The sequence below is a fragment of the Malurus melanocephalus genome, unplaced genomic scaffold, assembly GCF_030028575.1.
Source record: "Malurus melanocephalus ecotype Western Australia unplaced genomic scaffold, MMel_1.1 scaffold_571, whole genome shotgun sequence".
In the NCBI taxonomy this organism is placed as follows: Eukaryota; Metazoa; Chordata; class Aves; order Passeriformes; family Maluridae; genus Malurus; species Malurus melanocephalus.
Window position 1 is genome coordinate 348,584 of NW_026623803.1, and position 23,355 is coordinate 371,938.

At 49.9% G+C, this 23,355-nt stretch overlaps 1 protein-coding gene and 1 long non-coding RNA gene across 2 annotated transcripts in view; both read left to right on the forward strand.

Moving 5' to 3' along the window:
• The window catches only part of FGF5 (fibroblast growth factor 5), a 6,617-nt gene extending 4,309 nt beyond the window's left edge, over nt 1–2,308 (forward strand). The window contains exon 3 of the mRNA XM_057382502.1: nt 643–2,308. Within this exon, the coding sequence (XP_057238485.1) occupies nt 643–984 (342 nt within the window). The 3' untranslated portion in view covers nt 985–2,308. The remainder of the gene's footprint in view (nt 1–642) is intronic.
• A 6,924-nt stretch (nt 2,309–9,232) lies between these two features.
• LOC130583242 (uncharacterized) lies at nt 9,233–13,322 on the forward strand. The gene is made up of 2 exons (XR_008966410.1): nt 9,233–9,464; nt 11,917–13,322. It is a non-coding gene; the product is annotated as an uncharacterized LOC130583242 (long non-coding RNA).
• The last annotated feature ends 10,033 nt before the right edge of the window (nt 13,323–23,355 follow it).

Sequence of the window (23,355 nt, forward strand, 5' to 3'; positions counted from 1 at the left end):
TAGCCTAATTAAATTACTGAGCGGTTCATTTTTAGAGGCACCAGATTCAGAAAATGACAGTTATCCCRGCAATTATCAGTTGTGTGCACAGATGGCTTTTTCCTCGTTGATAAATCCTCACTCTCCTGTTTGTCCATTTTTAGCACAGAGCGGGTGGGAGGGGTTTTGTGCCTGTCCAGCACGGACCCCGGGGGACAGACTTGCCCAGGTAATTCTCCTTTTCCAGGAGTTGCCACAAAGCTGCATTCCTGGCTGGGGCAAATCTCTGCTCAATTGGATTTTGAAATTTAATTGACTTTGGGAATGCTCTTGGTGGTGGGCTCTGSAGCTCTGCAGAGCAAATCTAATGCTGCAGCTGTACCACCTGTCCTGTGCTAGTGCTAGGGAAAAATGGCTTTTCCTGGCCAGCACCGAGGGTCAGCAAAGCCTGGCTGGGGAATGTGATGGCCGGTTCACAGGGGAGACAGTGGGGAGGGTGCACAAGAGACAGGGAGAGCAAAAACGAGCCACGGAGGTGGCATACCTTGGAAGCAGCGAGCTTAAGACCGAATTCCAAGTGCCCAGAGGTAAAAGCCCCTGCCTTGGGGGGTTTCCACACCATGCCACCGGCCCTTCGCTAATGCTGTCCCCGTGTTCCCGCAGGCCCGCTTCACGGTGGACTGCCATTTCCGGGAGCGTTTCCAGGAGAACAGCTACAACACGTACGCCTCGGCCGTGCACCGCAGCCCTCGCTCGGGCCGCCACTGGTACGTGGCCCTGAACAAGCGCGGCAAAGCCAAGCGGGGCTGCAGCCCCCGCGCCCGGCCCCAGCACGTCTCCACGCACTTCCTGCCCCGCTTCTGGCAGCCGCAGACCCCTGAGCTCGCCTTCACCGTCGCTCTCCCCGACAAGAAGCCCCCGCCGCCCAAGCCCAAGACAGCCCCATCCCCACCTCGCAAGGGCTCTGGCCCCGTCAAGTACCGGCTGAAGTTCCGCTTTGGGTAGCGGCACAATGGGGATGCTGGCCCCGGAGAGACCGGGCACCGGGGAGCTTCGGGAGTGACCCCATGGGAGGCCTGTGTCACCCTCTGCAGAGGGACACGGGGGAGCTCCCAGGTGGCYGTGCCAGGCTCGAGGCCTTCTCTTCACCGCACAAGCCGGGCGGTGTCCCCGGAGCCATGTGCTGGATGGCACAGCTTGGGCGTGCCAAAGAGAATTCCTGTGGTGAACTGAAAACGCTGGATGGACCTCAGGTTAACGTTCTGTTGGTKGAAGAAGTGGAAAGGTACCTCTGTGACGAACATTTACCTACCTTATTTTCACTAGTGACTTCTTTGACAATCATTCTCACACGAGAGAGATGTCCAGAACCGAGCAGTTTTGTTTGTTTTTCTTGCATCTCCTTCTTGCTGCACTTTTTCCTCCGACCATACCTCAGGTACCGTGCGTCCAGGTCTGTCCCTTCCCCTCCTCTTAGGAGCCAACTCTTCCCTTCCCTACTGAAACCGTGAGACCAAGCCCTGCAAATTCAGTCGCCTTATCTGTGGTGTGAGGGGTTCTTCTAACTCCATGTTGGCAATAATAGATGTGTGTATGTATTTTGTAAGGGTTGCAGGTGTGGGGAGGGTGGCTGGTTGCATCTCCGCTCCCGGTGGGTCTCTCCTGTTCTTCCCTGGACAGCTGGAGTCTCTTCTCTGTCCGAGTGTGGATTCGATGCCTGTCTTTAAAATACCTCTGCCCTGGTGCCRGGGCATTCCTGTTCCCTGGTGGAGTCCCTCACACCCCAGCTCCCTGGGGACAGGGATGCCTGTGGCCCCCAGGTACCCACCAGTTTATTCCAACAGGTTTTTGCTGCTGATTTATTTTGTCACTCTCAATATATTTGCAGAGGCAGGGAGCAAGATTTTTGTTTTACAGTGAGCGTGGTGATGTGGCAATAAATGTTTGTCCCTTCGGGAGTATTTTTCCCACCCAGGTTGCCTGACGGCCCTGATGTTGAGTTGTTTCTCCATCGTGGTTCACCTGTGGAGTAATTGTGCACATGGAGTTTGTGATCAGTGTCGAGCGGTGTTGCTGTGCTTACAGGCACCGGTGGCATTGAACCTCACCCGTGAAGCCTTAATAGGAGACCAGGTGGGCTCAAGTTGGCAGGACCCCTGGGGACCTGAGCCCTCCCAGTGTCCGGCAGCAATAATGAGCCTCCTCTCAGCACCTGGTTGTGCTACAGACAGACATTTCCTTTGGAATAGTGGTTCTTCGTCACCCTTCTGGCAGCCCCCGGCCAGACACGCATGCTCCGTGTGTGGGGACGGATGGGGATGCTGGAATAAAACAGCTATGTTTCATTTTATAACTTGGTTGTGTGATCTCTTGTCATGTTCGTGCCTTCCTTTCCTCCCCTGAAGTTCAAAGGTGAGTGCTGCTGATTGGGCTGCTCTGCATGTTCCTGTCCTCTCCATGTCCTGGCAGGGCCAGGCTTGGCTGGCGCAGGGTCGATGATGGGGCGGAGGGAGCACAAGGAGTGCCCCAAACCACCGTGATCCCCAAATGGTGTCCCGGGATGTCCCTCCTGCTGGCTCCTCTGGGGCAGGTGGTGGGGCCCGGGTCACACTGGCTCAGGTGAACAGGGGTGTCCTGTGCACCCCATCCTTCTCCTCAGACTGCCTGGCTGCACACAGACAAAATCCAAACTCTCCCTGTGAGGTGCAAGCAGATGTAATTCATTTGCGCTCCACTCATCTTGGTGAACTAATCAGAACCTTTGCAGGTGCTGCCCCAGCCCAGGCAGGTGTGTGGAGCTCCCCAAGCAGGTAAGGCAGGAGCAAACGTGCTGGTTTGGCTGCCACTGCATCCCCACAGAGCAAAAAGGTATTGGTTTCATCTTTTGTATCAGAAAACTCTTACGGGGAAAAGAGAAAAAAAAAATCTGATGTGCTATTGCGGTAATAGTGAAAATACAGTCATGCTATTGCAACAGAGAGGTCTGTGCTAGGGAGGGAGGTTTGCTTAGCAGGAGGGGAGTGGAGGCCTTCGAATATGGTAAATATTTTAAATTTAAAATTTACATTAATTTTTTTTTTCTTTTAATTTTTAACCACCTGAGCGGTACTGTTGCAGTGCTAGGGAGAGCAAGCTGGAAACCCAAGAAGCTCAAGAGGATTCCCAAATTGCTGTCCAGACAATTGCCACTTTCAGATGAGAGGCACAAATCCCTGTGGAGCTGAGGAAAAGGATGCAGAGAGTCCAGCAGAGTGCAGAGAGGCCACTGTCTCCCTGCTCCCTGTTTCTGCAGACATTGGTTGACATTCTGAGAGGAATAAAGCCTTCCCATCCTTTTTTTCTCTCTTTCACCCCTGCCAGGGGCCTACGTCATGTTCCAGACCCCTCAAAAGGATTTGTGAGTGTCCTTCACTCCCGAATGCGCAGCTTGGAAGGAAGATGCTTTAGGTGCATCCTTGGGCGCTTTAGCAGGAGCGAGAGGAAGAGGATTTTGGGTGGAGCGGTCGAGCTGGGGCAGGTAAAGAAAATAAAAACGAATAAATCTAAGAGTAGAACGGTCCCTTACGGTGCCTCGAGGGGCTGCGGGAGAGCTGGGGGGCGGCGGTGGCAGGGGCACAGTGTGCGCAGCGCCCCAAAAGGAGCCCCAAAGATCCCCCCATGCCGCTCGCTCCCGCCCATCGCTGGGCASGGGGCTTGCAGAGGAGCCGCGGGCACGGCCGGGCGCGCAGGTGAGCGTGGCTCCGGTGGGACGGGGCTGGAGCTCGGCTGCGGGGCGGGGCCGGGCTCGCCGAGCAGCGCTCGGTGCCCGCTCCGTGCGGGGCCCGGTCGGTATGTCCCCCTTTCCTTGMGGAACGAAGCGTCCGGGAGCTTCGCCCGTCCCCGGGAGCCACGGAGGGAGGCGGCGCGGAGCTCGCGTCCCCGGTGTCTCGGCGGTGGCAGGAGCCGGCAGCCGCAGCCTCGGGCACGCGTGGCGGTGGGGACGGCTCCAAGGGGCAGCGGCTCCCCCCAGGTGAGTGCCCACCTGCCCGCGGGCTTGGGTTACCTGCGCCAGCCTTCCCAAGCTGTGGCCCCGACATGCCTGTTTTCCGGGCTGCGGGCTCCGGGGACTGTCGGRTGCGGGACAGGGAGCGCAGGCACGGGAAAGGGGTGGCGCGGGAGAAGGAAGGTGGCTGCTTCGCTGAGGATGTTGGTGCATRGGGGCTGGTCCTTCCCGGGGAACGTCTCACTCTGGGTGTTGTCACGAGGGATTTGAAACTTTTTGTGGAATGCGTTACTATGGATTTTTATACTTTTAGGGAATGTATTACCACGGGTTTTGATACTTTTTGTGSAATGTATTACCGAGGATTTTGTTACAAGGTGAATGGTCCTTCCTCCTGAATTTTTACCGCGGGTGTTGTAAGGATGTATCCCAGCTCCTTTATCCGGGATGTTTTATTGCGTTTCGAAAAGCCTTTGAGCTTTGCGTTGATGCGCTCCCCAGCAGTCTCTGGCGACGGCTGTTTAGGCAGAAATTATGCGATTTTTGGTTTTAGGCTTCGTTTTTGAGCTCTGCCTTCTCACATTTGTTGCAGTCAGAACACTGACCCTGCCTCGGGAATGCTCGGYTTTGCAGTCCTATTTTGTTGTATCTCTCTCCTGTGCCCCTCCTCCTCTGATCCTTTCTTTACATGTGTGGGCTCAAAAACACCTGGCTCTACTGGATGGCTTTTTACATATAGGAATTCAGATTCTCAGCAAACTGATCAGGTCTAATAAAACATGTTCTGTTTACAAAGCACAAGGAGAGAGTAGGTGTTTTGGCACACTTTTTGGTAGTAGGTCCTGTGCTTTGTTTCTGCTGTTTTTTCTTTAGTCTGCTTTTAGGCAGATCCCTAAACTGGAAAATTAAAAGTGAGGGGGGAAAAAATGTTGCTTTTAATTTGTTTAAGTGTTGCTATGGATTTCGGTGTGTGAGGTTGATAACACCAAAATACAATAGGAATAATTGAGCTTCAGGACTGTGCACTTAACTCTTTCAATGGGTCTCAGTGAGTGCAAGTGTAAGAAACACCAGATCCCAAAGTGGTTCTGTGTCCCTAAGGTGAAGTACTTTACAACCAAATCTTGGATGCGGGGTGACAGAATTCCTGACTGTCACAGAAATGGGGGAAGTTGTGCGTGCTCTTCCAGGCAAACCCAGATGTGATGTGGGATGCCCAACTGAGGATTTCCAGCCTTGTCTCCCCAGGCCATGCCACTGGCTTTTGAAAAAGCTTCGTGCCTGTCCCATAGGTATTGGTATTAAATTGGGAGGGGGACGTCTTTATATCTGGGGACCACTCAGCTCACTGGGCCTGGGAGTTATCCTGAAGTAGCACATCTCAGCCTTTTTTTTTCATAAATCCAAGTGTTCTATCCTTAACATTCCTAGAACAATATCAAGTATTTAAGAGGCTTAGGTGTGTTTGGTTAACTTTGTACTCTGGGCAGTGGATTTATTAGAATGGCAGAAAGGTTTCTGTAGATGTGTTAAAAATAATCAATATCACGTAGGAGTTAATTGGTCTTTTTTTTTTTTTTTTGTTGTTGTTGTTGTTTGGGGGCAAAATGAATCAAATGGGTTTAAGTATTTCCTTTACAGAAGGGTGGATTATTATTCTCCTATGAATCCTCAATCAGATGAAACTGGAATCTGGGGAGTTGATTTGCCTGTGCATTCCTGCAGTTCGTGGTCTGCTGGATAAGGTTTCTTCTTGGACAAGATAGCTATTAGACCAGTGTGAACTCTGGCTAAGATGAGCTAAATAGGGGAGTGGAAGGCACCAGGCTGCTCTCCTCGGGCACAGGGATGGCAGCAGGTGCCCACTCTCAGTTCTCCTTTCTTACCCTGCTTGGAGTGGCACAAGGGTAGGTAATTGCTTTCCAAATTGCTCAGATCACAGAACTCTTTTATTATGCATTTGTGACCTGAGTTCTGAAAGGAGAGGACCTTGCAGGACTGTGACAGGATGTGTGGGGCTCGGAGTCTGGTTTATCACAGTCTCTTCTGAAGTATTTTATTTCCTGTTAAGGCCTTTCAAGAATGCTCAAATATCCTTCAGTTGAGTCCGTGCCCTCAGTCGGTATGGCAAAACAGTGTTTGGCAGAACCAGGGTGCTACTGTGCAATTTTAAAGGCGGTGTGCGATTTTCCCCTTGAACTTTTCCACCTTATCTGATGTTCCACATCTCTGTGCAGTGACACAAGGCTTTGTCCCTGCACACGCAAGGCTGAAATTTCTCATTGCTCTCCCGAGAACATTTTGCCACTGAGATGCTTCTTCATTCGGTTTTCCCTGCACGTGATTTGTTCTGGTTTAAGCTTTCTTTGGGGCTGCACAGAATAACATCAGGTTACAATGCAGCCAGAGTTTTTAACCCACCCCAGCAGGGCTCTTGCAAGGGCTCATGGACACACGTCCTGTTGCCGTGTCAGTCATCTCAGGAAGGTACCAGCTGCTCCCATTTCCCTTGGAGTCTTTCATAACTTGTGATCTGTGTCACATTGTGTGGTATTTTTTGTTTCGGTTTTGTTTTTCTCGATGAAATCAAAGCAGTGGGTGTGGCACGTGAAAGATTGAAGAGGCTTTAGCAAAAGCTGGAGACCGCTGTCTGGTGTTTCAGTCAGGGCATCTGAGCTGTGCACTGTGAGTGCAGAAAGGAAGGCAAGGTGCAGGATTATGATTTGCAAAGCAATTCAATAATGTCTGTGTTGGATTGCACCTTTTATCGTTCTTAAACTAATTAAATACTTCTGAAAGGCAGCACAGGTCTTGTACCGCCTTTATTTTTACAAATCTCTCATCTGGAAGTAATTCAAATGGTTTTGATTTAAAACTGCCTGAAACCTATCTAAACCCAGTGTTCAATAGGTTTTGCCCTCTCTAGCAAGGTGTTCAGGCACAGGTTTTTCTATTGCTGTGTCAGTGCAGTGGCAGAGGTGCAGGTCCAAGCTGACAGTGTGCAGCTGCTGCTCATTCTTGGGTGCAGAGTGGTGCTTTTTGGGCAGAGGGTGCCCCTCGGCCCACGGAGCTTGTTTGAACCTTGTCCTCTTTGTTGTGAAGTTCCAGGGTGGGGGAGGAATTTGTCTCGTTGCTGTACTAGGGGGTGGAATGCAGAAGGTTCCTACAGCACTGATACAGAAGTTGGAATGTTCAAGGATAYCGGTGTGAGGGCTCTCAGGGACGAACCTTGCTCCCAAGTATTTCAGTATTTCACTGGAACTGGGGCTGGAGCAGTGACGGGGGTGCGTGGGTTTGGCCTGGGCCTGTCAGGATTTGCCATAAATTACCCCACAGAAACCCTGAGCCCTCACGGGGTGTGAGAAACACTTACAGAGAAAGCCAAGGCAGCAATGATTTCGGAGGAGAATTACAAGTGATGGCTTATGATCTGTGGGGACTTTCCTCGGGAATTACCAACCAGAGTGTGTAATAAAGCAGAGCACATCTTTTGGTTCTTGTTTCTGATCTGTCATCTTCTCTCTGGCTTGAATAAGTTTTGTGTGCCCTTGTTAAGGAAGCAGCCCATTTTTACCTGGAATTCTGGAGCGGGGCTTGAACAGTCCCTGTTGCCCTGCATTACTGCTTTGGGTTTGGGTCAGACAAGGAGAAAGGAAATCACTTTTTGTTATCCTGAAGTTTTCCATCCAGGCCTGTGGGAGCAGCTCAGTGCTGGCACAGAGAAATAACAATGTTTGGGAGGTTTGAGCATTAATAACCACTCTATTGTGTCTCAATGGCAAAGATTTGGTCCTGCAGTCCCAAATTGATGAGGGGGGAAAGGAACTTGTCTTATTCGTGGAAAAGCTTCCGTTATTCCTTGTGCACCGTTTCAGTCCTGTGCTCTGATTGGCTGTCTGGTGTCTTTCCAACAAAAGCTGTTTGAAATTGAGATGAAGCATCAGAATTTGGGACTGTTCACCACAAACTCTTGCCAAGCCTGAAGGGCTGGTGTGCTGACTGCTCTCACCAAAGGTTCTTTATTAACTTTACGTCAGCTTTCCCTCAGCTCTGGGCAGGAAACCTCTGGGACCGTGTTGTAGGTCAGACCTGGGGCTGTGTGTGACACCAATCCAGGTCAGGCCCACGTTTCCCTCTTGCTGTGGGGTTTGGGCCCCGAGTTGAAGCAGGATCAGGGTGACAGAYGCACMGTTTTGTGCACCCTGAGCGTTTCTATCCCCCCGTGGAGATTTCCTGGTGGGATGAGGCACTGCAGGGAGCCCGCACCTCCCATGGGCAGTGTTGGCCTTTGTCGCTCTGTTGTGCTGTCAGATGGTGGGAATTTGCTGCTGTCACTGTCACTGCCACCCCAGCTGGGGCTGTGTCCTGCTGCCAGCCATTCCCAGTGGTGCCTTGGTGCTGTGTGGAAGGGTTTGCCAGGAATGTGCCTCATCCTTGGGAATTTCCTTTTGTTCCACAGCTGCCAGGTGCAGTGCTGGGGACATTTTGGGCTCGTTGGCTTCAGAGTTAGATTGGAAAAGTCACTGAAACAAGAAATGAAAGTCCAGTTTGTCAAAGCAGTGCTTTCTAACCCCTCTCTGAGCAATTCTTTGATTTTTCCTGGAGAAAACGGCAAGGCAGGGACGGTCGGCAAAGGAGCCGAGGGGTATGTTTGGAGAAGAGAATGCTGAGAGCTGCATCTCCCTGTGCTCTTGTGCCTACACCAGGGAAGAGCACGCCATGCAAAGTCTTATTTTCCAGTGCTTTCACCTCGAAAAGCTCTTCCTGGGAGACGGGGAGCAGATASGTATTTCTCAGGTGCTCAGACTGGACCGGGAGCCTATTTTTTTCCAGAGAAAATCCGTGAGCGCGGCTATGAAGGGTTGGATGGGAACTAGGAAGCCGTGTTCTGATATTTGTGGGTGTATTTCCTTCTTTGGCGCACTCCCCGGGTTTAGGGGCCGGGCGTTTGTCCGGTGTCCCCGCSGCAGGGCAGCGCTGTCCCCTCGGCGCGGAMCGATGGGCGGTACTGCCGCCAGCAGCGGCGCATGCGCAGTGCAGCGAACGGCGCAGTGAGACCCCTGCCGACCGATTGCCGGTACTGCAACGGTGGGGCTGCGCCTGCGCACTGGCAACAAAGAAGCACCGCGTCACGTGGTCTTTGAGGGCAACCCGGAAACGGCAGTGCGCATGCGCAGCCGTGTTAAGACGGCCGTAATCACGTGATGTGTAAGGGCGGGGATTTGCGCGGCGTCGCGCATGCGCAGTGTCGTTTGAGGGCGGAGTGCTGCCGCCCTGTGGGGAGCATCTGGTATTACAGGGTGGGAGTCCGCCCCCGCCGTGTCCGCGCCCAGCCCTGAGGGGCTSCGCTGCCCGGAGCTCGGGGCTGCGGCGCCGCTGGGGCCGTGCCCGGGTGCAGCGTGGGAGCACGAGACGCGGGTCCCGCCGGCGGCAGCGGCGGTTCAGGGGCTTGGCGAGACAATCGAGAAGCCGGGCGGTTGCTGTGGCTGCAGGCGGGTTGAACGTGAGCGGGGATCGGCGGGGCCTGGGAAAAGGCCCGGAGGGTTGGGGAGGAAGCGGCGGGTGGGGCGCGCTCCGGAACGGGCAGCGGGGGCTGCGCTGGGCTGGCACGGCACGGCACGGGCAGGAGCCGTGGGGCTGGAGCTCTGGCTTGCGGCCTAAACGGCGGGGCCGCTCGGCACAGCCTTTTCTGAGAAACGAACGCTGGGGTTTGTCCCAGCCCAGTCTCGTGCCGCAGGGCAGCGCCTGAGCAGGTGGGGAGGGCGTAGGGAAAATGCGGCTGGGGCTGCAGGCAGAGCTTAGGGGTTTCTTTTATTTAAACGAGCGTGCAAAGCAGGGAGTGAGGTGATGCGGAAGCGCTGCCTGTGCTCGGGCAGGTGAGCCAGGACTCGGGGGAGGGAGTGGCTTTCCTGCGCTTCTGAAGTTCCAGTTGGCTCTCTTAGGAGCAGTCGGAGAAGTTTTCCTTTCGGAGCTGGGCTCCGAAAAGAAGGAATCTGAAATAACTGCTTTTGATATATATCTAAGCATGGGAGGCTGTATCAAGCTCGCTGCTGTTACTAGCCAGTAACTTCCAGTGACGTTTTAACTATTAAACAATGGTGACTTTTATTTTCTCTGTCCACAAACCACTTGGCTTTCCCGTGTAAGGAGACTGTGAATGGCAGTCCAGAGCATCCTGGTGCTTGGGGCTGCAGTGTTGGGTGCGTGGAAAACATCGTGGTCTGCCTGACCTGGGTTTGCATGTGCATTTCCAGAGTTACTCAGACTGGGAAAAAGCCCAGGAACGTGATGCACAGGGCTTTCTCCCACACTGGGACAGCTTCAAGGCAGGGATGTTATTTAAATATCTCTTGTCTTTGCTTTCCCAGCCCAGTGTTAGGTTGGTGCTCCCTGAAAGGGATGTGGAGCGAAGCGGTCTCTGTTAGGAGAGTGGGAGAAAGGGACATGTCTGGTTGGTGTGTCCTGGGTGGACAGAAATCTGATACTGACAATGTGGCTTTGTGAGTATTTCATCAGTCCAGCGGTGCCAACACATCTCAGATGCCGGTTGTTCAGGGCAAAGGGGACCAGGGGTGACAGATGCTGGCACTGCTTGCTCAGTCACAGCTGGCAATGAGCAACTGGACCTCCCCCAAGGCTGCATTGGGTGTGGATTTGGGTCTTGTCTGGCATCCGGTCTGTGCAGCAGGCGCACACTGGGCAGGTTTGGGGCCTGGAGCATCCCAGCCTTATAGTTTCTTGTCACTGTCTCCTTTCAGAGGAAACGTGTCCTTGCTTGGCAGGTGGTTCCTTGCAAACAGCAGAGCTCAGTGGTTGCGTGACCCAGTGTCAGTGTCAGCACAGCCCCCTTTGCCAGCCCAAGGGTGGGATGCGCAGAGCTGGGTCATCCAGTTGCGGGATCTGGGAGGATGCCGCTCCTCTTTTCAAGGAGCCAAGAGATGGGGGTGCTGCAGCTGGAGGGAGTGTTTTCCGGGCAGAGACCGAGGTACCTGGTGTGGGGTAGAAATGGCACTTTTTAGTTTGTTTCTGTTCAAAGCCAGCAGTGGCAGCAGGTGCAAGGTCAGCACGGGGAAGTTGAGGCAGGAACCAGGAACTGTTGGTCTCTGGGCCTCCCTGGGCAGCTTTAGCAACGTATAGGATTCATTTGTTTAGGTGTACTCTGGAGAATAATGTATTAAAGTGGTTCAAGTTTCTATTGGTATTGATGCCTAAAATTCAGCTTACGTAAAACAGAGGCCAGACAAAATGCAGAGAATCAAAAGCAGTTCTTTTTATTTAAGGGCCTTGAGGGACATTCAGGGCAGTCCCAGCCCACCCAGGGGCTGCASCCACAATGGACAATGGCTCATGGGTTTTCCACGCTTTAAAGGTTTTGTCCATTTGCATTTTAGGGGTTAATTCTCCAATTCCAGCTGCAGCCAATGAAGTCATTGACTCCAAGTTGGCTTCCCCCCAGTTCTCTGTTGTTTCTATGTCTTGGGGCCTGGCACAGTGAGGTGTCCTTAAATTTGGGGCCTGGAGAGAAATAGTGTTCTCTAAAAATGGGAGAGCAAGAGTGAGCACTGTAGACTACAGAACCACAGAAATAAGGATACATGGAAAATACAGAATCTAAAATGCTAAGGTATCAGTATACTGAATGTCRGTTGTTATTGCATACATGGGAAGTCTGGCCCTGCTTGTGGAGATGCAGAAAAAAAGAACTTGGGTTGCTTTGCATACACGATGGGAAATTCACATTAATAGAGGTTTCCTTTGGAAAAACTGTTATTATATTGTAGGTCTGCATGTGTGCTAAGTGTCAGAGAATGGTTTGAGGGGGAAAAAAGCAGAACAGGAAATAAAAAAATCAGCTCCAATAGGCTGAGGACCATCCCCTGATTTTTACAGAMAACTTAGTGAACCAAAGCCTGTAGCTATGATTCCAAATAAGTGTTGTACCTTTTCTTCTTAAGGTCACTGGGAAGAGTGAGACAAGACCGGACTGATAACTTCTTGCAGGCCATAGCGGGGAGAGGAGCAGCACAATCTGGAAGAATATCCATGAGTACCCGTGAGATTTTGATTTAAAGTTTTAAAATTAATCTAAAAAGAAAAAAAAAAACCCATTATTTGAAAGAAAACCTCAGGTGGAACATGAGAGAGTATCTGATGATTGATTTCCTGGATGGTAGAAATATGTTYCTGTTAGGTTTTTATCTAAGGAAAGCATCTGCAGACACTGCACAGAAGGCTGCGAGAGTTCCTGAGGAGCTGACAACGCCCCTGGGATCGCTGCTGCCTCATCTGCCACTCTCACACTTTGCAGGCTGTTGTCTCAGGATGGTTTGGCTGAAGTTAAAATTGCCCCTTTGCACAGAGCTGGATCAATATTGTTCAGTTCAAAAGGAGGCATGTCATGTGTACTTGGCTTCCTAACAGCTTTAGTTGTGCCCAGGAAAAAGCGTCGTGTTCTTGCTGTTGTGTTTACCTGCAATAGTGCTTTTGGTGCCTTTTTCAAGGAGCAGCTGGAATCTGGATTTCTCTCTCTCTCTCTCTCTCTCTCTCGTGGCCCTTGGGCAAAATGAGAATAGTGAAGGTGCCTGCAAAGGCCCATCTGGGTGCTTTGGAGGTCAAGAGTGGTTGTGCCTTTATACCCGGGTTTTGGTTGGGACATTGAGCACATGTACCCTGCTGTTTTTTTTAATTTCCTTTGGCTCTTGTGCTTCAAACAGAAGTGTCATTCCCTTCTGTCCCTTCCATACTTTGAGGGTCAGCATTTATTCTGTTGTGGCTGGCTAATGAGCAGAGGAAATGCTGCCTGAAGAGTGGTTCCACAGCATACATGAGCAAGCTTTCTCATGCGCTTCAAACAGCTCCTGCTATTGGAGGCAAACAGAGGCTTATTTCAAAAGCTCTTCAAAGGAAAATGTTAAGTGCTTCTGTGTCTTCCACCTATTTCAGTTAAACCTTTTCCTGTAACTAAGGCCAGACATAATGGCACTGGGTCCCGTCACATACCAACCCCTCAACCTCATACTGAGGCTTCGTCCTTGCACTGGCAGAGCCGATTAGGTCCCCCCAGAAGTCTCTGGCAAAGCCAATTCAAGCAGTGGTTTTGCAGTTTTTAGCTTTAGGCTTCTTTTGGGAGCTCTGCGTGTTCTCACGCTTGTTCCCGTGTGTGCTTTTCATAAGCAGTGACTTAACTTTGGGGATGTGTTGCTTTGCAGTCACACTTTATTGTATCTCATTTCTGTTTCCCTGCATGTTTTATTCTTGCCCTTTCCCCATTGCGTTTCACTGCTGTGTACATCTTGAAACACGTTGCTGTGTGCTTTTCTGTCCTCTTGATGAAAATAAATTAATAAATATGAAAACTAGACACTGTCTGTGGGGGAGGATTTACTCTAAGGAGCCAAAAACTACTTTTAAAGTATTTGCAGTGTCAGTTTGATTGGTGAGTAGTAGCACCTGTGCGCCAAGAGCACAGCTGCTGTGAATTACCACTGTTGCCGTAGCTCACGTACATTCCTGTTTCAAGCTTCGAGTTGAGGCGTAAATTGATTTTAGTGGTAGGAGTAGCTGTTAATAGAAGCACAGAACAGCTGGGGAGGGCCGGGGGCGTGGCTGGCGGGCCGGTGTCAATACAAGGAGCGGGTGGGTGTTACCGAGTGCCAGCTGCGGGAGGCGGYGCCGGCGGGCCCGTGCCGTAGGAGCGGGCGGTTGGCCCGGGGGCGGGGACTATGAGTGACACCGTGGGACGGCCCCGGTTGGCGGGAGGGGCGTGGGCGGGAGTGGCTCCCCGCGGGGCGGGGCGGGGCGAGGCGGCCGTGCCGGGGCTTGCGGTGCCGTCGGGGTTCGCCGAGGAGCTGCGCTGACGGGCACGACCCCGGCCCGTTCCCGGGGGTCCCACAGCAGGCCCGGGCCCGGCTCCGCCCGCTCCTGGGGGAACCGGGGCTCGCGGCCGCGGCTGCCGCGCGCACCCCGGAGGGGCGGGGCCTGGTGCCGCTGGCCAATCACCGCTGCGAGCGGCGCGCGGCAACGGCCAATGGCGAGGCAGGGCGGAAAACTTGAGCGCGCCGGTAGCGGGAGCCGCCCCTCTCCTGGTTCGTCTGAGGGGTGTCCGCGACCGCCGGCCGGTTCTGGGTGGAAATGGCGCTTTTTGGTGCGTCTTTGTTCAAAGCCGGGAGCGGCGGGATGTGCGCGGAAGCAGGTGCGAGGTGAGGGCGTGGAAGAGGCGGCAGGAACCGGGAGCTGTTGGTCTCTGGGCTTGGTGGTGTCTGGGTCTCCCTGGGTGGGTCTAGGAATTTGTAGGAGTTAATTTGTTCAGGTGTTGTGTGAAGAATAAAGTGCTACATCTGTTCGAGTTTCTATTGGTATACTGAACATTTGGTGTTGTTGCGTACATRGAAACTCTGGCCCTGCTTGTGGAGATAAAATAAGCCGTTCGAGTGTTCTGGGTACTTAACAGAAAACACACTTTAGCAGAAACTACCTTTGGGGAACCTGGTGTTATATTGTAGGTCTGTAGAAGTGTTAAGTATCAAAGAATGGCACGAGGGTTTGAAAAAGCAGAGCAGGGAATAGACAAATCAGCTGCAATAGGCCGAGGACTGTCTCCCTATAGTTATAGAACCTTTAGCCCAACAGCAAACACGAAACCTGTGGAAACGATTCTTAATAAGAGTTGTATCTTTTTTTCTCAGGGTCACTGGGAAGCGTGGGACAATACCTGAACGATAAMTTCGTGTAGCCCGCAGCAGGGAGAGGAGCAGCACATTCTGTTGGATGAGTTCCCGTGAGTACCTATGAGGTTATGATCTTTACAGCTTCACAAGGAATCTGAAAAGGGAAATGTTATTTGAAGGAAAATCTCAGGTGGAACAACTGAGAAACATTATTTGATGAGTGATGTCTTGGATGGTAGAAATATGTTCCTGTTAGGTTTTTATCTAAGGAAAGCATCTGCAGACACTGCACAGAAGGCTGCGAGAGTTCCTGAGGAGCTGACAACGCCCCTGGGATGCTGCTGCCTCATCTGCCACTCTCACACTTTGCAGGCTGTTGTCTCAGGATGGTTTGGCTGAAGTTAAAATTGCCCCTTTGCACAGAGCTGGATCAATATTGTTCAGTTCAAAAGGAGGCATGTCATGTGTTCTTGGCTTCCTAACAGCTTTAGTTGTGCCCAGGAAAAAGCKTCGTGTTCTTGCTGTTGTGTTTACCTGCAATAGTGCTTTTGGTGCCTTTTTCAAGGAGCAGCTGGAATCTGGATTTCTCTCTCTCTCTCTCTCTCTCTCTCTCTCGTGGCCCTTGGGCAAAATGAGAATAGTGAAGGTGCCTGCAAAGGCCCATCTGGGTGCTTTGGAGGTCAAGAGTGGTTGTGCCTTTATACCCTGGTTTTGGTTGGGACATTGAGCACATGTACCCTGCTGTTTTTTTTAATTTCCTTTGGCTCTTGTGCTTCAAACAGAAGTGTCATTCCCTTCTGTCCCTTCCATACTTTGAGGGTCAGCATTTATTCTGTTGTGGCTGGCTAATGAGCAGAGGAATGGTCAGAGGAAATGCTGCCTGAAGTGTRGTTCCACTGCACATGTGAGCAAGCTTTTTCTTGAACTTCAAACAGGTTGTGGTTTCTGCTGCCCATCAAGTATCTTGGGAACTGCCCTATTTGGGATATTTAGGGAGAATTCAACACAAWATGTTAAATCTGTGCCTGAACTGAGAGAGGACAGAACTCTGTTGTGATGGTTTAGTCTCGAAAATGAACGCACTCTTTGGCTTATTTCCTATATTTAGCACAGTGTTAATCAAAAGGTAAAATAGCCTTTGGCAGCTGTATCTCGTGACTCCTTTGGTTCCCTCTGGCCGGAGTTCCCTGAGCTCCTTGGAAACGGGCTGCAATTTTCTCCGTGTCCAGCCGGGGTCAGCATTGCTTTAGGCAGAACCTTTCCGGACAGGGAGGGGCTGTCAGTGCATGCATGAGCTRTGTCTGGCTGTGAGCAAGGGCAGCACACCTCAATTTTTATAACCTAAAAAGGTAATTTTCTATAACTTGTATTAATCCAAAAGGGTTTTGCGGTAACTTTTTTTCAGTTTATTTCTGTTTTCTGTTCTCTGAGGCATGTCTGTGATACGTGGGGTTCCCTGCTATTGTGCTGTGTCTGTCCTTTTAGTGCTGTCACAGAAAGTGTCCAAACATGCAGCAGGAAGCAACCCAGCTGTGCTAAGCTGAACTTGGACTTGGAAAGTTCTAGTAAGATTTTAGTGCTCTGCCTCACAAGTTGTGTGTGGGGTTCTAAGAAATGAAGGTAGAYAGAGTTATGAGCTAGGCCACAGATTAAAATCCAGTATAAACTGTGTGTTCCCCCTCACAATCAAGACAGCGGCTCTCAGTTCCCAGGCTTCCTGCAGTGATGCTGTTTGTGGGCCCCCAAAGCAGGCTCCAGTTAGGTATCAAAAGCTTTTGGAAGTCAGGGTTATCACAAACTATTCACTACATACCTAGATATAATGAAGTGCATTAGGTGTGTAATTCCAGCCTCAACTCTGATTCTCCTGTAGTTTACTGGTTTACAGGAGACCCCATAATGTATTCTTAATACACTGCAATGTGGAAAGAAATTTCAGCTGGTGCTTCACAAGTCATTATTGTCTGTGGTTAAAAAGACATAAAAGACTTTTTTTCTCTATTGTGTACCTACTGAACAAACAGAGAGCAGGTATTTCCTGTGGAATTATGGGGTTTTTAATGTGGCCAGTGCCCTGTGTATCAGCAGCAGGGCCACAGGCAGTTCCATATGGCTCTAGGGGCTGGTGGGTGCAGAGGAGCCTGCCATGGGGATGGGGATATTCCCTCCGGCTCTGCTGAGCTGTGTCAGTGCTCTCACCTGCTCTTGCCCGGGGGAGCATTGGTACATCTGGACCCTGAGCAACCAACCTCTGCCAGAAGGTGGATTTCTCTGTCTTTTCTGGATGTATAGCCAGCCTATCCTTTTGCAAGAAGCTCAACCCCATCAACAGTAGCTGGGGTTGCTCTTTCCTTGCTTTTCTTCTAGGTTTTTGCACACCACCTCTATGGCAGCTTGGTCTGGGAGGTTCATTCTCTAAAGTGAACCTATTGTGATAGAAGCATTGCATAAATTCACTTGTTACCTAGTTTGGTTCCAAACTTGATCCCGAAAAGCCCATGTGAGAAATCAGATTTAGGAGGTTGAATTCACCTGAAAGCCAGAACAAGTCTTGTGACCAGAGGAACTCAGCAGGCAGACAGGTCTTGACTTCTTTACACAGGTGTATGTTTACCCTGTCTAGCCCTAACCTCTCCTCTGGTATGCATTAAATATTATTTGTTTATTCAAGGTGATAAAAGGCCCTGTGGGTGTTAGTGCTGGTATCGACAAAAGCCCTCAGAAATTATGCAATACTCGGCAACTCTTTTCCTATGTCCCAAAGCAAGTCTCCCACCAACTCTGATGATGGTTTGGGAGGGGCTTGATGTAGTGGGCCAGAGAGGAACACTCCAGCCCCACTGATGTGGCTGAGGACCCTGTAAGCTTRGACAACGCTTCCATGGCGACCGGAGCAAGTTCTACCTGTGTTTCTGTGGGTAGTAGTGCAGCCAACAAAAGTGTTTAGGCACTTCAAATGATTACGTGGAGTCTGTTGGTAGAAATTAGGGAATTTATAAGCTGAGGATTCATACTTTCTCTGCTATTTCACTGATTGGGGGAGAGAGGGAAGTTTTCCACCAACAAAACCAAAACACAAAACATATAAAAAACCCAAAAACCTGATGTTGATGTTCTCAGTTGTGTGAGAGCTACAACCAGATCATCAGCTGAAACCCATGCCTGGGACAATGGAACTTGTTGATTTTTTTCTGCCTCTGAGTATTGGCTGTGCAGGCAGTTGGAGGATCCTTTTGGGTTTCAAATGTGTGTTCCTGAAGCTGGGTATGAGCACTGATAACAGGTTCCCCTAAAGCCTCCCATGGCAGCTGCTGCAGGTGGCTTGGGGAAGCTTTCTGATGGASCCGTTTCACTTATGGGAACGAGGCTGAAGATGGTGTTGGATCTGACCAGCACTGCCCTTTGACGTGATTTCTTTCCCGTTTACTCTTTCCCAATATCCCCAAAGGTTTTCCAATCAAGAAAGAGGGAGTATTATAGAAATATTTATTTCTTTTAAATTAAGCCATTTCTGTCTGTTTAATGAATTTCTATGGAAATTGCATGAGTCATGCAGGGATTGTAAGTTAGTTTCAAATGTTTCTGCCCTTGAAATACAAAAAAATCTATGAGGTTCTGTGTTATTGGACAGTGTGCTGTGACAGAGACTGCCTTCCCTCGTCGCAGATGTCAGATTTCAGTTTGAGCTCTTGAAGGCTTCCTGTGCATTCCTTCCCAGAGGAATGGGGGTAGGTGGGTGTGGTAATGGTGTTAGTGTTGAGACTGCCTGTGCAGGTGAGCAGTGGAACCTTTAATCTCCAGAAACCAGAGGTGTGATGCTCTGCTGCTGCTGCTCATGCACCTCATGGTCCCACTTGACAACAGGTGTGATGGAGCACAAAAGCACTTGGAATGCTCAGAAATGGGGCAGCTGCATCTGGAGTCCTCTGAACCCTGAAATGAGCTGTAGGGGAGCCAGCTGCCCCTTTATGGTGCACATTGATTTCTGTTATTTCACTCAGAGGATCATGAAGCAGAAAAGGGAAAAGCATCAGGAAGGGGATGAGAAAGCAAGCAGAGAATGTTTCTTCAAATTACAGAACCAGCTAAGGCAGGTCTGAAGTTCAGTGTAGYAATTCTTTGTGTTTATTAGCTGTTGCTTAAAAAGGACCAATTAATGTAATTACTGCTTCCCTCCCTCCCCAAGATCCATTTCTGTAAGTCATGGCTGTGGTATCATGGACAGATCCTTCCTATGAAATTGTAATGTGTGAASCGTAGATGGTTTTAAATGCCTCAAAATGGCATGATTTCCTGTAGTGCCTGTTCCCCACAACCAGGCTGCTGGCTGTGACTCCATGTAGAAAAGCATGTGGACAAAAAGGAGAAATGCGGAGCATCTTTCATTTCTTCATTCTTTGCTGTAATTCATCCAAGTGAAGCACAAGTTAGGAGAGCTGAATATATTTCATGGAATACATGAATTGTGTCATTTCAGTGACACAACGTTTATGTGTGGGGAAAAATAAAAGCTAAATGTCTTTCCTGTCCAGAAGAACTCTGGTTTTTACTCTTAAAGACTGAAAGCAGTCTTCAGACTGTGGTGGGACTCACGGTGTTTTAAAGATGACTTTCTTGGTCTCTGACATTGACTGGCATACAGATTTGTTTCTCTATGGATTTTTTTCTGCAGTAGCCTTTTGCTAATTAATTATTCAAAAATAATCACCATATTTAAAGTAAGAAGATCTCAGTTAAAAGGCTTGCAATGCAGCTGATGAACCGGCAGGGTTCCCTTCAGGCTGCGTGTTTGTGTTGGGGGCTGTTGTACCGTTGGCTGCTCGAACAAGGCAGAGAACAYGTCCCTGTGGGCTGTTCCTCACATCTGGGGGTGCTGGGGGGCTGGCAGGGAGGTGCAGTGGTGCCATTGCCRTGGGACCTCTGCACACGGCCTGGCAGTGTCCATAAACGTGTTCTGTCAGAGCTGGCCGAGGCAAACAAAAGTAATTTTGATCACTTCTATTAACCTGGGAAATAGAAGCTAAGTCTGTAAATCGTAGAACGGAGTCATGGAGTAGGTGATGTTGGAGGGGACCTTTTAAAAGTCATGAATCCCCCCCTTGCCATGAGCAGGGCCACCTTTCTTACAGTCCTTCTGAATTGTTCTTCCGTTCTGTGCGTGATTGCGAGAGAGAAATCCAAGTGATTGAGATGGGAGTTGTTTATTCCCCCTTCAGATCTGGTTTGCAAGAATTAATTGCATCTCTTCAAAGCACTAAAYGTGTTTGGGGCTGAGTTGTGTGCAGGTTTTGGTTGATAAAAGAGAATTTTGTGGTCATAAAGTACATCTTGGCTTTCCAGGAGAAGTCAGAGGGGTTACACTGGCTTCTGGGGTAGCTCAGTGGAATTGAGCTCAGTTCCCAAGGACTTCAGAGTGCATGGAAGATGGGGCCACAGTCCGGGTATGAGGACATAAAGCAAAACCCAGAAGATTTGGACCTTCAAAAACATTAGAAAAATGAATTTTGACAGTCTAGTAGATGACACATTACATCATGGAGCCCAAGTGGAACTGAGCAAAAGACCTCAGGTTGTGCCAGGAGCAGTGTACCCTAATGCCAAGCAAACTGTGCTCTGTATGATTTTTCTGGGCYGTGGCAGCCACCGGGCACTTGCCCTGCAGCAGAGGGCCTTTCCCTCAGGGGCAGTCCAGTAACCTCACACCGACAGGTGCACCTGTGCAGCTCCCGCTGTGGGAACCCCAGAACAAAGGAAATGCTTTACAGGTGCAGTTCACACCTGCSCTGGCAGTCAGAAATATGCTCAAGGTTCACATGGGAGCAGTGGGAGGGTGRCAGGTCAAGAGCTGGACTCTAGCCAGGAGCTTCCGGGAACGGTGTGGGGTCAGCTCCTCACCTGCCCTCTCTGTCCCTGTCAGCCTGTGGGGCACAGGTGTCTGAGACTGCAGAGAGGCTCCTGTACCCCGCTGTGAGTCTGAAATGGGACAGTTGGTGGCACAAGGATGGACAGGGTTGAGCCCGCGCTGCTGGCACGATGCACAATGCACCCCAAGTACACGCCCTGCTCAGAAATGTTTGCTTTAACAAGCTGAGCTGCCAAGGTGGAGAGCAGAGCACAGGGAGCCTGGCTGGAATGCACAGGTGTCTATGGACATTTCCTTATCGCCCTTTCAGGCAGTTCCTGGAAACTTGTACTTGCAAGGTGTTTTCTGAAAGAATACATAGCACCCATACCTAAAAGGTGAGGAAATGTCAGCTGCTGTGTGGCTGTTGCACATGGAAAGCAAACCAGGTGGGAGGTGAAGCACTGGCACTCCTAAACTTTAAAGGAAACATATCCAGTAGCTCTGAGGTAAACCGGAAGCCTGAGCTGATAATCACTGTATTGATTATCACATTGGAGTGTATTTATTCCATTCTCCACAAATTAGTACTCATGATAATGAACATTTTCATACTTGYGATGGTCTCTTCTAATAGATGCTGTTATGTGTAGCTGACCAAAGCAGATTAACRTTAATCAAGTATTTGCACTGCCCTATGCAGTTAGGTAGCAAAATAAAGCAGGAGAAAAAAACAAAAAGGTATCTTTTGGAAATAGTTATTTCCTTCTGATGTCAGCAGAGAAGCTGCAGTGCAAACCCAGCAAAGACACATTGCTGTGACCCAGAGGCCTGTGCTGGTGTTGGGGGTGTCTGCACACACAGAGGAATGGCTGGCAGATTTTTTCATCAGTGTATACCCATCAGTTTGTGGGTTTTTTCCAGCCTTTTCTTGTATTTTTGTAGTTTTCATTTGAGCTCTCAGATTAGCTGGTGTGCTCAAAAGACTGTAGATGCCTCTTTCTTCTCTGTGCATGAAGGCTACTTACACCTGAACTCAGAACACCTGTCTCAAAGAGTGTGTCCAAACACTTGGCTTTTCYTGATGGTGGATTTCTAACTCACTCCTTCTGCTTCATTTTGTGCACAACACTACTGTTGAATCAGTTGGCATTTAGGCTGCTGGGGAGAATTCTCTTTCTTGCTAGAGGAGCTTGATGTGGCTTGTGCATGTCTCATCTAAATTGCAGTAATGTGGGTTATTACTCAGATTAATCACTAAAAAAAGGTGAAAAAGCAAATGGAGATTCCGGTGTGCTTTGTCATGCTAGTCTGCTGCAGCTGACATGGGACTGAGCAAGGGAAGTTGTGGTCTCTGGAGAGACTTCTCTGTGTGTCTGGCCTTTTATGTTGTCACTGTTGGATTTAACCCTAAAACACTCCTAATTGTACGTGCTTGTAGAAAGAAGGAGCTGAATAAAAGGTTGCCTAAATTGACCTTCTCGTGAGGATTTAGGTTGTTTAGGAACCTTACCTGTCTCTTGTTCTTTCCTGCCTGCTTTTTTTTTTCCAGTCTTTGACTCTTGTAAACATGTAGGTATATTTTAATTGCTGAAGCCTGGAGCACCCATGGTGCCGGCTGCTGCTTTGCCAGAGAGCTTTGTGCTGTCAGCACCCTGGAACATGCTGAGGGTGCTGTTCCTGGCAAGGCAGCTCTGAGCTCCTGACCAGGTGTCCGATGCAGGTGCAGCAATCCCAGAGTTAGAAACAGGACCAGTTCCCTTAAATCACTTAGTAGGAAGTTAAACACTGCTTGCAAGTGTGGCTTGGATKAGTTGGGACTCCTAGTCCTCACCTGTCTCATTTGCACTGTTTGCGTAGAAAGGGCTTCTGGAGGTAGAGGAGAATGAGCACGAGAGCTTCCAATGAATTTATTCAACCATTGGATGCAGTAGTTTGGTGTTGTCTGCCTGAAGTAAGGTCAAGGGAATGCTCAGGCCATCCCTTACTTGCTCCCTAACTCGGTGGAGTATTGGAGAACTGCTGTCAGCAAGAGCTGATAAGGAGATGGCTCTGGAGGTAGCTGCCAAGGCTATGTGGCAGAGGGGGATTTGCCAAGAGCCATTTGGCATCGCCACTGCCCTGTGCAGAGCATGCTGAGGGAGAGGTACATGCACTTCCAGCACAGCAGCACCATTTCAGAGCGCTGCAGGGCAAATCACCTCTCCTCAAGTCTTTCCAGCATGGAGAATCTCTGTGTTCCATCAGCTACAAGGCCTTACCCCCGGTTTCATTTTGCTGCCGTGTATCTSATCTCAAGTGCCCAAGGCTGACCCTCGAGGTGCGTTTCAAGTGTTTGATTTCCAAATGAGCGGACGTGTCACAGTGACGCAGGCCAAGTTTGCATTCAGGAGATGTTCTACAGCCCTTGCTTGCTCTCTCGGGAGAGCTGCCCCTAAAAGAACACTCCTCACTTGCAGTGACAGTTGCAAACTTCAGTGTTACTCTAATGCTAATAATAATACACAACATGGGAAGGAGTGCTTTCAGATTTATGGCTGCACGTTGTGTTTTGGCAAAATGAAATGAGCTAGGCGCTGCTTTCTAACCAATAGCTGTTGCATAGGCCTTTGCTGTTAGCAGCAGAAGTCAAGTACAATATAAGACTCAAACTAATATAAAATAAACCTTATAACTCAGGGTACGTTTGCTGAGACTGGTGTATGTAAAAGACATTTTCTGGCCTCAGAATAACAGACTGTCTTCCATCGTCCAGAACCCAGCTGGAAAAACTAYCCCTTCCTTGGATTTAACTCCCAGGGATGTTGTTTTTCTTTGTAGCTTTTCCCCTCAGAATCTACCCATTAAATGCAGAGCAGTGAAGTTTGCTTTTTATGGAAAATACC